The sequence below is a fragment of the Salvelinus fontinalis genome, chromosome 21 (assembly GCF_029448725.1).
Source record: "Salvelinus fontinalis isolate EN_2023a chromosome 21, ASM2944872v1, whole genome shotgun sequence".
Lineage (NCBI taxonomy): Eukaryota > Metazoa > Chordata > Actinopteri > Salmoniformes > Salmonidae > Salvelinus > Salvelinus fontinalis.
The window spans coordinates 40,108,700-40,121,988 of NC_074685.1; the positions used below are offsets into that span (position 1 = coordinate 40,108,700).

At 42.9% G+C, this 13,289-nt stretch overlaps 1 protein-coding gene across 5 annotated transcripts in view; it reads right to left on the reverse strand.

The window, feature by feature from the left end:
• The window catches only part of LOC129818881 (CBP80/20-dependent translation initiation factor-like), a 125,945-nt gene that overhangs the window by 27,040 nt on the left and 85,616 nt on the right, over positions 1 to 13,289 (reverse strand). For all 5 annotated transcript variants that reach the window (XM_055875187.1, XM_055875186.1, XM_055875182.1 and 2 more), the window contains 2 exons: positions 12,754 to 13,261; positions 7,667 to 7,966 (listed from right to left, as the gene is read on the reverse strand). In XM_055875187.1, coding sequence (XP_055731162.1) covers positions 7,667 to 7,966; positions 12,754 to 13,261 — 808 coding nt within the window. The remainder of the gene's footprint in view (positions 1 to 7,666; positions 7,967 to 12,753; positions 13,262 to 13,289) is intronic.

Sequence of the window (13,289 nt, forward strand, 5' to 3'; positions counted from 1 at the left end):
TAGTCCCTGTTTCTGAAAAACATCCCCACAGCATGATGCTGCCACCACCATGCTTAACCGTAGGGATGGTATTGGCCAGGTGATGAGCAGTGCTTGGTGTCCTCCAGTTCTTGGTCACCTCCCTGACCAAGGCCTTTCTTCCCCGAAAGCTCCGTTCTTGGGGACCTTAAATGCTGCAGACACTTTTTGGTACCCTTACCCAGATCTCTGCTTCGACACAATCCTGTCTCGGAGCTCTACGGACAATTCCTTCAACCTCACGGCTCGCTTTTTGCTATGACATGCACTGTCAACAGTGGGACCTTACATAGACATGTGTGCGCCTTTCCAAATCATGTCCAATCAATTTAATTTACCACAGTTGGACTCCAATCAAGTTGGAGAAACTCTCTAGGATGAGCAATGGAAACAAGATGCACATGAGCTCAATTTCAAGTCATAGCAATGTGTCTGAATACTTATGTAAACAAGGTATTTATGTTTTTTATATTTACTAAATTTGCAAACATTTCTAAAAACCTGTTTTCACTTTGTCATTATGGGGTATTGTGTGTGGATTGATGAGGAAATTATATTACCTAATCATTTTTAGAATAAGGCTGTAATGTAAGAACATCTGGAAAAAGTGAAGGGGTCTGAATACTTTTCGAATGCACTGTAGACGGCCAACACAAAGAGCGACAGAAGGGCGCTGTTTCGCTCGTGTAGATGCTTTCTCATGTGAGATACATTCAGCCTCTTGCGAATTGAAGGAAAATTATGACACAGAGAAAAATATACAAATGATTTGACGTTGAAAAAAAATAATTGGGTAAAATTTTGTTTGAAAATATGCCACTGCATTGTAAAGCTTGTTCTGTTGCCAACATGGCTAGCTAAGTTATAAAATATTATCTTACAGTGTTAGGCTTTCAAAAGGCACTTTAGAAAAACAGATTGTAATTTTGGTGGGCTTAGAATGGAGTTGTGAGTTAATTTTCTTCACAATATGACAAACCTGTTTAGGACAACCCAGGGTCATCTAGGCTTGGGCGGTATCCAGATTTTCATATCGTCCTTCTCTCATCCTGGGATTTGCGGTATTACCCGCATAACACACAAAGGGGCGCTAAAATCACAAGAAAAGCTCATCGGGGTTTCTATTACCAGAATGCTAACGAAATTAGCACAAACTAATACCAAAAATCACAGACACTGTTAGTTAAATGCCAACAAGCGGTGGGAAAAAAGGGGAAAAAATGTGCAACGGTAAAGATAACTCATCTAGAGCTCTTTGACTTCGGGCAGAAAGCCATTATAAGATAGCTGACGGCAAACACTTAGTAGTGAATTGTATACAAGTGTAACTTCATCTCTTCATGTGTGCCGCGCAACAGAGACTCGCTGATATAGAACGCTATGGACACACCAGCTTCTGGTTTCTCCCGTTGTGCGATTTACAAACAAACGTGTGATTTGCTCAACTGTTCTGGGGGAGGTACAGTAAGCTTTAAATGTAAAATAATGTGACATGTGAAATGAAGCATAAAGAAATTAAGAAACTTTTTTTTATTATCGCCTAATGTTGACTGTAGATATTAACTTATCAATGAAATAGTTTTGACTGTATTGAAAAACCATCCTGTGGCTTCTCCAAATACCTTGGTGAATGGTATACCGCCCAAGCCTAATGTCGTCCTTGTAACTGAGGATCAAACATAGCGATCATAAATGTTGATACTGTTAATGACATGAGTTTTCAAATATGGAAATGTGAAGTGCATATTTGGACTCATGGGTAGGTGGTTTGCTTGTACGACATCAAAGCGGTATTTATTATAATCCTCAACATCTCATCTTTCAGAACACATCGACTCCTCTCGATTTACAGCATTTTCCCCTCACTCAGACAACAAATGTGCAAAAGTAGCCCATTTAGTGGGAGGAACGGCGGCATCATCTTGTCACGCACAGTGCTCAAGTTTATTACTGCTGTCAATCAAAGCCCATACAGCGCTGTGAGGCGGAAAACCTGAGCTCTGAAGTCATGTATAGCATGTTAATGTGAGCCACTGCATTCCAATTTAGGCGCTTATCAATGACAAATGTATATACGGGTGAAGCCAGTCTAAACAACTTCCATAAAGCCAGAGAATAATGTCTGGTTGAGTTATAGGGGGAATCCTTGACAACCCCCTAACGGAAGAGTGGAACACAAAACAAACTCTGCTGCTCCCAAGCAATATTCGATTTTTCAATGCGTAAGAGGAGATAATAGGTTATGACTAGCGTTGCAAAGGGTCAGAAACTTTCCGGTAAATTTCCAGAATTTTCCCGGACATTTTCCATGGGAAGTTAAGCCATGGAATTTGGGGGATTTTGCTTAAATTCATTAAAAAAAAGAAGCTTATAACAGTGAACCTTTTTTTGTGGGATACAATTCTATGTCTTGTGGCATATTTTGGTTAAACTATCCCCAATTCAACAGAATTGCAACCCTCTGCATGCACAGTGCATTCTTCCATCACATGTACAGCTGATTCAAGATCTTGCACACTAACACGGAACCCAAACCGGCTGCGCGCATGCGCTATCGTGCATACATGTATTTTGCCCCCCCAATACCTATTTTGCCCCCCCAATACCTTCCAATACCTTGACTTTGTTGTTCTTAAGCCATTTGCCACAACTTTGGAAGTATGCTTGGGGTCATTGTCCATTTGGAAGACCCATTTGCGACCAAGCTTTAACCTCCTGACTGAGGTCTTGAGATGTTGCTTCAATATATCCACATAATTTCCTACCTCATGATGCCATCTATTTTGTGAAGTGCACCAGTCCCTCCTACAGCAAAGCACCCCCACAACATGATGCTGTCACCCCCATGCTTCACGGTTGGGATGATGTCCCTTTTCCTCCAAACACCTTACCCGAGTGATGTAAATTAGCCTATCAGAAGCTTCTAAAGCCATGACATAATTTTCTGGAATTTTTCAAGCTGTTTAAAAGCACAGTCAACTTAGTGTATGTATACCTCTAACCCACCTGGAATTGTGATACAGTGAATTATAAGTGAAATAATCTGTCTAAACAATTGCTGGAAAAATGACTTGCACAAAGTAGATGTCCTAACCGACTTGCCAAAACTCTAGTTTGTTAACAAGAAATTTGTGGAGTGGTTGAAAATTGAGTTTCAATGACTCCATCCTAAGTGTATGTAAACTTACAACTTCAACTGTACATTATTTGTTGTTAACTAGTAAATAGTAGCCTACAGCAGTGTGTTTCTAACTCGTTAACCATTTCTGCTAGTTGCTTGAGCTTGCTAACTGAGGAGTGTTAATTCACCTGTTTCCATACATGTTTAATTTTTAAACATTTATCTTACAAAGGAGTTGTTTAATCTAAACTGCTTAACTATTTATCTGCACCTGGAATTGTATTTATTTTTATTTTTTTTTTTTTTTTTAAAAACTCTTTTCTAATCTTTACAGGAAAATAACACAGGCATTATCTGATGTGTGGAGACATTTCATGTAGAAGGAAAAGATGTGTACATTTGCAAATACTGTGCAAAATCATATGTGAAGAATGCAACAAAATGCAGAACCATCTGGCTAAGTGCATAAATTTCCCTCAGCGCTCACAACAAGCAACCTCTGAAAAAAGTCCCTTTACTTCTATTCGAGGTGAAAATTATGAATCAGACACCTTACTGATAGCAACAGCTCATGGTCCTCCTGGAATCAGACGTTTTTTTGACTCATTGGAGGAACGTAGTCAGAGAAATGCTGTTGAATGTCTTGCTCGAGCTGTGCATGCAAATGGTTCACCTCTGATTCTCACAGGCAATGAGTATTGGAAGAAATTTCTGGACGTTCCTCGCCCAGCATACACCCCTCCAACCAGACATGATTTATCTACTAATTTGCTGGACGCAAAGTTCAACAGAAGGTCATGCAAATCATAGAGAAAGCAGACTGTATTGCAATCATCTCTGATGGGTGGTCGAATGTTTGTGGGCAAGGAATAATTAATTACATCTCCATCCCTCAAACAGTATTCTACAAGAGCAGACACAAGGGACAACAAACACACCAGTCTCTACATTGCAGATGCGCTGAAGGCAGTCATTAATGACCTTGGACCACAGAAGGTATTTGCACTGGTGACAGACACTGCTGCAAACATGAAGGCTGCTTGGTCTAAAGTGGAGGACTCTGACACACCACACCCTGCTCATGCATTGAATCTGCTCCTCAAGGACATCATGGAACTGAAAACAATGGATACCCTCTGCAAGAGAGCCAAGGAAATGGTTAGGTATGTGAAGGGTCATCAAGTTATAGCAGCAATCTACCTCACCAAGCAAAGTGAGAAGAATAAGGGCACTACATTGAAGCTGCCCAGCAACACCCGTTGGGGTGGTGTTGTCATCATGTTTGACAGTCTCCTGGAGGGGAAGGAGTCTCTCCAAGAAATAGCCATATCACAGTCTGCCAATATTGACAGCCCCATCAAGAGGATCCTCCTGAATTATGTATTTTGGGAGAGAGTGGTAAGCAGCCTGAAACCTATAGCAGTAGCCATTGCAGGGATTGAGGGAGACAATGCCATCCTGTCTGATGTTCAGACTCTGCTTGCAGATGTAAGAGAAGAAATCCGTACTGCCCTGCCCACTTCACAGTTGCTCCAAGCAGAGGAAACTGCATTTCTGAAATACACCAAAAAGAGTGAAGACTTCTACCCCAAGTATGCTGGCAAGAGCATCCTGTCTAGTGCAGAGATCAACAAGGCCTATGGCGTCATCACTACCATGTCTCGCCACCTTGGCCTGGATGAGGAAAATGTTCTTGGCAGTCTGGCCAAGTACACTTCCAAGCAAGGGCTTTGGGATGGAGATGTAATATGGCAGTCATGCCACACATCTCATCAGCCACCCGGTGGAAGGGACTTTGTGGATCTGAAGCTCTTTCCCCTGTTGTCTACATCATCCTCCAAATCCCACCAACATCAACCTCCTCAGAGCGCAACTGGTCCTTGTTTAGGAACACACACCAAAGCATGCAACAGGCTGACCAATACAAGGGTTGAAAAATTGGTGGCCATCCGGGCAAATTTGAGGCTTTTCGAGCCTGACAACGAGCCATCCTCAACAAGGTTGGAAAGTGACAGTGAAGATGAGGCCTCAGAGTCTGATGTTCAAGAGGTGGACATTGAGGAGGTCCAGGGAGAAGACATGGAAGCCTGAGAGGAAGACAACCAAAGCTTTAGTTTCTAGACTAGGATTTCACAGATGTACGCTGAAAAAGTTTTTGGGAGATGCGATAGATCATTGGGGATCATTCAAATTTCCCTTTCTTTTGTTGTTCAGTGAAATCCTCCCATGAGAAGAGTCAACTCATTTAATTAAAGTTCAATTCGTAACTAAATTGCTTTTTGTTATTTCTATTGGAAGGATTTAATCATTTGCAATGATGTCTATTTATGATAAGGTAAAAGGTTTATGTTTCTGTCTCCATATGATATGGTAAATATATCCAATGCAAAAAACAATGCAAAAATTTGCATATTTTTCCATTAGTTCCCATATATTCCCACGGAAAGTTTCCACCGCTGAATATTCCCCAAAATGTGCAACCCTAGTTATGACCGTGATCTCCTGGTGAAGTAGTCAAACGTAGGAGGGAATAAGATCCTTGAAAGAAGCAGTATTTGAAACCACTAAAGTGGTAAAGCTTTATATATATCGATGTAATGTTTATTTCGTAGTGGGCAAAACCCTCAAGTAAAAAAAGGAACCATCGTGGGTGTTGGATGTTAACTTAATGCATGCTAACTTAGCTAATGCCTATACTTTACGTCAACTTGATAATGAGAAAGTTGAGCATAAAAACATGCGGACAAAGTTGCTGGGAACATTTAATTCAATTTAAGAGAATGAAACAGCCGGTTGGATCGCAATAAAAATAACTATGGTTAATGAAGGTTAATGCTCATTGTGCACGTATAGAGATGACATAAGATGGTAGAAATAAAAGTAGACGACAGAGAATCTGAGTTGGTGAAGTCTCAGTGTAGCTCGGTATGCTCTTCGCACGGCAAACACACACTCGGTGGTCGGCGAGCCATGCCAGACAGGACAGGAAGTTCTCTGTGACTGTGCCATAGGGGAGGAAGGGGGACGGGTTACAACGTGACACCAGGGTGAGAAGGGGGACGGGTTACAACGTGACATCAGGGTGAGAAACAAGCCTAGCACTCACTTTCTAAAAGACAGCTACAGCACTTAGCACCCAGTAGACAACCCAAACCATAGCCAGCCACACACACACACACACACACACACACACACACACACACACACACACACACACACACACACACACACACACACACACACACACACACACACACACACACACACACACACACACACACACACACACACACAGGTCAGAAAGGTAAAGAGAGGGCAAAGAGGGTAGAGAAGGGAATGTTCAGATGAGAGTTTAACAGGAATATCAACTCACTACCAAAGAAACGGTCGATAAAGAGTTCATCATTTATGCATTTTTTTCAAACATACAAACAAACAAAAAATTATATAAATAAATGGGAGACTAATAAAGCAAGTTGCATGTATCCTCATTCATTTATCTTTAACAAACATACAGTTTTTGTTTTAGTCCTTTATTCTTTACTAATGAGTAATAGAAATGTTGGATTAATGCATTATGCTAAACACCACGTGATAAATTATCTAAATGTTCCATTGTGCTCATTGAGCCCGGATGATGCTTTAGTAACAGGCCTGTTTAGAAAGGTAACAGAAACCAGGGACTAGCCAGCCAGCTGTATAATAATTCTGTGGAATAATCAACTCATTATTCTCAGGTTGAAAGAGTGGAGATCTGGCATCACATCCACTAGCAACAATCTTTTCAACAGGCCACATTCGGCTGTTTATAACATTAGAAATGCGTCCATTCCCTATTTACCGCAAATGAAGGCGGACAAAACAGAGAAGAAGAAGAGGGGAGAGGGAGTACTGTGACGCAGCAGGTGGGTTAACATTTCGCCTGGCGTGTCAGCCACAGAGAGCTGGCGGGTGGAGAGAGGAAAGGAAAGAGAGAGCAGAGGGGAGAGAGAGAGAGTTAGCGCCCAGACTGTGTCTGCAACGGAGCGTCTGTCTGGCTCCCAAAGGAGGGAGGGAAGTCGTGACACCCAGGGAGGCACTGAGCCGTAGTGCGGGCCGGGCAGACGTGGGTGGGGAGAAACCTTATCTTGGGTGATGCTAGGCAAAATGACAAAAGTTTCACCAGGAGAATGTTCTGACCCACACTCTAAAATCACATACACAACTTGATCTATTTCGACTGTCAATGTTTATTACCACTGCGTTTTTTAATGATCCGTGATTGGGGCTTTTCTGAATCTCTGTCACCTTTTTTGTCCTTTTAGTGAGGTCAAGGGTCAAAGTTGAGATAATATCAGGTTTGTTACAGCGCCTACTGACATTTTCCCAACTTCACACACAGCCCACAGGGCCAATGACACCAATTAGGACCAGCCACACCCACTGAGATAGACACCACACACTGATTGTCTGACAGACACCACACACACACGCTGAAAGACATGTACGTACCCACACAACCCCACTCCCTCCCTCCATCCATCTCACCTGTAACATATTGAGTAGTAATGATCTAAACTTGGTCCCCTCCACCATGAACAGTGCCATCTTGTCACAGAGTCTGGCAGCGGTAGCGGCGAAGCTTCTGTCGCTGAGGGCCTTGCCATAGATAGTAGAGACGATCTGGGCCAAGCTCTCTTCCGACTGGGCCGAGGTCTGGGCCTCCTCCATGAAGGAGCGGAGCTGGCCGTCCACCCCGGCACTGTTGCTCCTCATGCCGTTCAGGATCTCCAGCAAGCGGTCCACGCGGCTCCGCTGGGGGCCCGCTGGGGCCACGATCGCCTCCTCCTGGAAGACACCCGATGAAGGACGGCGGTTAAAGAACGACTTACGTATGTATGTAGTAGGTAACACTTTATTTGGATAGTCCACCTATAAAACGCTCAACAAACTATCAACAACATGTCATTGTCAACTGCATGTCGGTGGACTTTAAACAACGAATAGTGTTACTACAGAAAGCATGTGGTCTTGATACTGTGCCTCTGTGTCCTTACTGCACGAACAGTATTTCAAGCTGACAACATGCTAGCTTTCTCTACCAAATAGATGTTTAACCAAACAACTTACACAAGGGAGTTGTTCCATGTCATTTCAGTAAGCCATGTCTGTATGGAAGTTGTTCAGACTGGATTCTGAGTAGTTTTTATAGTTAGAAACAGATAAGATGAGCTTTCCTGCAACATTATTTTGTTGACATTTTAGTAGATCGCTTGAGAAATTGCACCCAAATTGGCCCTTTTAATTGATAGGACTCACATATTCAATAAATATAGTAATCAACGTGCGATTTGGACCAAACTTCTTCCTACCATTTAGTAAGACATGAGGAATCCAATAAAATGGTCAAAAGTCACCCACGGACCCCCCCCACACGCCAATCCCACCCCAACAACAGTATCAGTTCTCTATGTCTGACAAGTAGTATGGAGCTGCAGCTCAGAGTATTGGTTCTCCATCCTCCAGTGCCTTCAGAAAGTATGCACGCACCATTTCTTCTACATCTTGTTGTGTTAGAGCCTGAATCTAAAATGGATTCAATTGAGATTTTGTGTCACTGGCCTACACAAGACACCCCATGATGTCAAAGTGGAATGATGTTTGTAGATTGTTTACAAATGAGTTCAAAAATCAAAAGCTGAAATGTCTTTCGAGTCAAGCATTCATCCCCATTTGTTATGGCAAGCCTAAATACGCTAAGGAGTAAAAATCGGCTTAATAAGTCATAATACGTTGCTGGGATTCACTGTGTGCAATAATAGTGTTTAACATGATTTTTGAACGACTACCTCATTTTTGTACCGCACACATACAGTTATCTGTAAGGTCTTGAATTTCAAACACATATTCATCCCCAAAAAAACATGGAGGTTTTCAAACGCCTTGCAAAGAAGGGCACCCATTGGTAAATGGGTCAAATAAAAAAAGCAGACATTGCCCTTTGAGCGTGATGAAATTATAATGACACTTTGGATGATGTATCAATACACCCAGTCACTACAAAGATACAGGCGTCCTCCCTAACTCAGTTGCTGGAGAGGAAGGAAACCGCTCTAGGATTTCATCATGAGGCCAATGGTGAATTTAAAACAGTTACAGAGTTTAATGGCTGTGATAGGAGAAAACTGACAACAACATTGCAGTTACTCCACAATACTAACTTAAATGACAGAGTGAAAAGAAGGAAGCCTGGTACAGAAAAAAAATATTCCAAAACATGCATCCTACTTACAATATGGCACTAAAGTAAAACTGCAAAGAATTTGGCAAAGAAATTATCTTTGTGTTATGTTTGGGGCAAATCCAACAACATCACTCTTCATATTTTCAAGCATAGTGGTGGCTGCATCAGCAAGGACTAGGTTGTTTTTTAGGATAAAAATAAATGGAATAGGGGAAAGATGTACAACTGAATACCTTCAACTGAAATGTGTCTTCCGCATTTAGCCCAACCCCTCTGAATCAGAGAGGTGCGGGGGGGGGGGGGGTCTGCCTTAATTGACCTCCACGGGACCTGGCGAACAGTGCCTTGCTCAGGGGCAGAACGACAGATTTTTACCTTGTCAGCTCAGGGATTTGATCCAGCAATCTTTCGGTTACTGGCTCAACGCTCTAACCACTAGGCTACCTGCCACCCCAATAGAGCTAAGCACAGGCTAAATCTTAGAGGAAACCCCTGGTTCAGTCTGCTTTCCACCAAACACCGCAAGATAAATTCCCCTTTCAGCAGGACAATAACGTAAAAAAACACAACGGCAAATACACATTGGAGTTGCTTACCAAGACAATATTGAATGTTCCTGAGTGGCCTAGTCACAGTTGACTTAAATAGCTCGAAAAACTATGGCAAGAATTGAAAATGGGTGTCTAACAATGATTAACCACCAACTTGACAGAGCTTGTAGAATTTTGTGCAAATATTGTCCTGGTGCGAAAAGCTCTTAGACTTACCCAGAAAGACCCACAGATGTAATCACTGACAAAGATGATTCTAACATGTATTGACTCAGGGGGATGAATAATTATTTAAATTTTCAATAAATTTGCAAAAAAAATCTAAAAACATGTTTTCACTTTGCCATTATGGGGTATTGTGCGTAGGTGGGCTCAATTTTTTGTTATTCAATCCATTTTGAATTGTAATACTACAAAATGTGGAATAAGTCAAGGGGTATGAATACTTTGTATGTAATGTATTCCCTGTGAATCTGGTGACGCCCCCCAAATTTCAGAGAAATTTGCCATTTAAGTCGCTTGCATAATTCACCATAAATTAGTGTGAAAGTGCCAGGTTTTGTCCAATAGATCCCTCCTGTTCCAGCTACTGCCATACTCTTTCATCAATTTAGCTGGTGTCTTGTGGTTATTCAAATGGATAGCATTTTCTTTGCAACTTTGGTTGAAAACCAACAGCTTTTGCTCATGATGAACATAAATCAAGTCAAGCCAGTCCTCCATGAAAGCAATTCAGTTTATAGTTCTCTTAACAACCTAAATGCTTCAATCTAACTCTCCTTGAATAGCCCAACAAATGGCAGCTCTCAGAGGGCTACCTGTATGGTGCAATTCTCATATGAAGACTTTTATTACAAGTCCAAAACATTGATGTACAGTAGAAATGGGCTGGTGACTAAAATGTTGTGACAAACCTAATAAAATAATACAATTATAAAATCATTGCATGGCAGTCAAATGTTTTTCAATACAATTATTAGAAAACAGCTCTATACTGTAATGTGTGTGATTACTGACATTTACCATTTAACACAACCCAACGCAATAACATTGCAATAGACTATACAGTGTGCGTTTGTGACTTTCACCATTAAAACCAGTAGAACTGTTGTTACCTAATGGTTTGCTAGTTCACCAGAAATGGTCTCTCTCAGGGATGGGCAACTTTGATGGAGGTGGGGGCCACAAAAAAATTTAACTCATCATGAGGGGCCGCAGTGGCTCGCGGGTCTGCGTACCACAGTCAACTGATTTGTGCAAACAATCCATTTGTGCAGTTAAACTACTTAACGAAATGCATTTATACCAGTAGCCAGGGCCGGCCCTAGCCTTTTGGGGGCCCTAAGAGAGATTTGGTCGCCCCCGCCTCATGGGCAAAACATTTTACTGGCCCCCGTATTGACGGCGGATAATTTTTTGTTGTTGTTTTAAAGTACATTTCCCGTAATTCTACACATTTTGCCATGAGACAGAAAATGTTGCAATTTTCGAACACATTCCAGGAAATCCGACAATTACATTTTTTCAGAGATCAAATTGCATTTAAAACCAACTGTTTCAGGAATGCAAATCTTGCTCTATAACTACAGAAATGATTTCAGCACAATCTGAGATAGTGGGTGTCGAAATCCTCTTTTCTGTGCTTTTTGAAGTGGAACTACCCATGTAGTAAAAAAGCTCACGAGAGGAAATATGATTTGACAATAGATCAATCCGATATGACATAATGAGCTGCCCATATAAGTTAGTCAACAGGGCGGGTCAGGGAATTCTCACCATACAACACAGCACATAGAACGAGCCTTAATGAGGAAAACTGGGTCTTATTCACTAGGCAGCGAACGGAAGAAAGTGGACTGAAAGAGCTACTAAGTAGATTTATTCAATTAGAAGCGCAGTTTTAGTTTTCCATTTCAAACTGTTTTGCTACGGTATGCCTTAATGAATACAACCCAGGACTCAAACGCAGACAGAGACCTGGCTGAGGACAATATCCCATGTTTCCTCCCATTTAGCAAAATTCCTCTGTGTCTGCATCCCAAATAGCACCTTATTCACCTATATGGTGCACTACTTTTGACTATACCCCTATGGGCTGTGGTCAAATATAACACACTATATAGGGAATAGCGTGCCATCTGAGACACATCCTGTGTTTTCCCTCCAGATCGGCATGTTTGAAGCTGTCAGTTAATCTCAGTCTTGTTGTCGGAGGCTGTAAGGGGGTTAGGAGCCTCGGTGTCTTAGATACTTGCATGTCTTAGATACTTGCAAACTAAACAAACACACAGCGTTAGAAATTAGTTAGGATGTGTCCCAAATGGCACCCTACTCCGTACATAGTGAACTACTTTTGACCAGAGCCCTCATGGACACTTGTCAAAAGTAGGGGCCTATATAGGGGAAAGGGTGCCCTTTAGGACGCAGGCTTAGATGGAGGGAGGAGGAAGTAGGCCTGGGCTAAGGCTGGGCTGGTTGTGGGGACGCTGGAGCTGAGACCAGCAATACAAAAGCCTAGCACACAGCAGAACACATCAAAGGCTGTTGCGCCAGCTACTTATCCTCCTCCCAACGGGAAGAGAGAAGTTTACCCACGACAGCAAAAAATCGACAGACAAGCCACCATTGTTAATCCAGACTGAACCCTTACTGAGAAACCTGTGTGTGTGTGAATGACTTTGTACGCATCTAAAAAGGTGCATTAGTTACTGTGGGTTTATATGCGTGTACGCAACGCGCTTGTGGTGTAACGTGCATGTGTGTGTAGAAAGGGGAGGGTGTGGCCATGGCATGTGATGATGATTGACAGACAGATAAGACCGTAAAGAGCTGTAGTTTACCTTGTCTTTTAGCCTCCTCCTCAGCCTCTCTTTGGACGACGGCAGAAGACTGACTTTAGGGCCACCCTGGCCCCCAGGCTGGCTGGGAGGCCCGTCATTGGGACCCCTTGAGCTCTCTGGCTCCAGCCTAGCGCTGGCCTCCTCTGCTTTTACATCATCAGTCTCTTCGTTTTTTCTGGGTGGTGCCCCCTTGTCTCTGTCTCCCGTTGGGGTTGCCCCCCTGTCTCTGTCCACTGCCGGGACACCCTGCGGTCCCTGTTCTCCTCCCTGCCCCTGTTGGTTGTGGTGCCAGCGGCGGTTCTGGCTGTAACCATGGTGGGGGGGCCCCTGGCGCTGCCCGCCGTGGCCCTGGAACTGCTGCCCATGGCTACCCCCACACTGTCCTCTGTGCTGCTGCTGGTCACGAGGGTGTTGATTGACTGTTTGTTGTTGTTGTTGTTGTGGCGACTGCTGCTGCTGGGTCTTCCTGTCTCCTCCTCCTCCACCCGGTGGTCTCTGCTGCTGTCTCCTGTAACGAGAGGAGCAAGCGGGTAAGG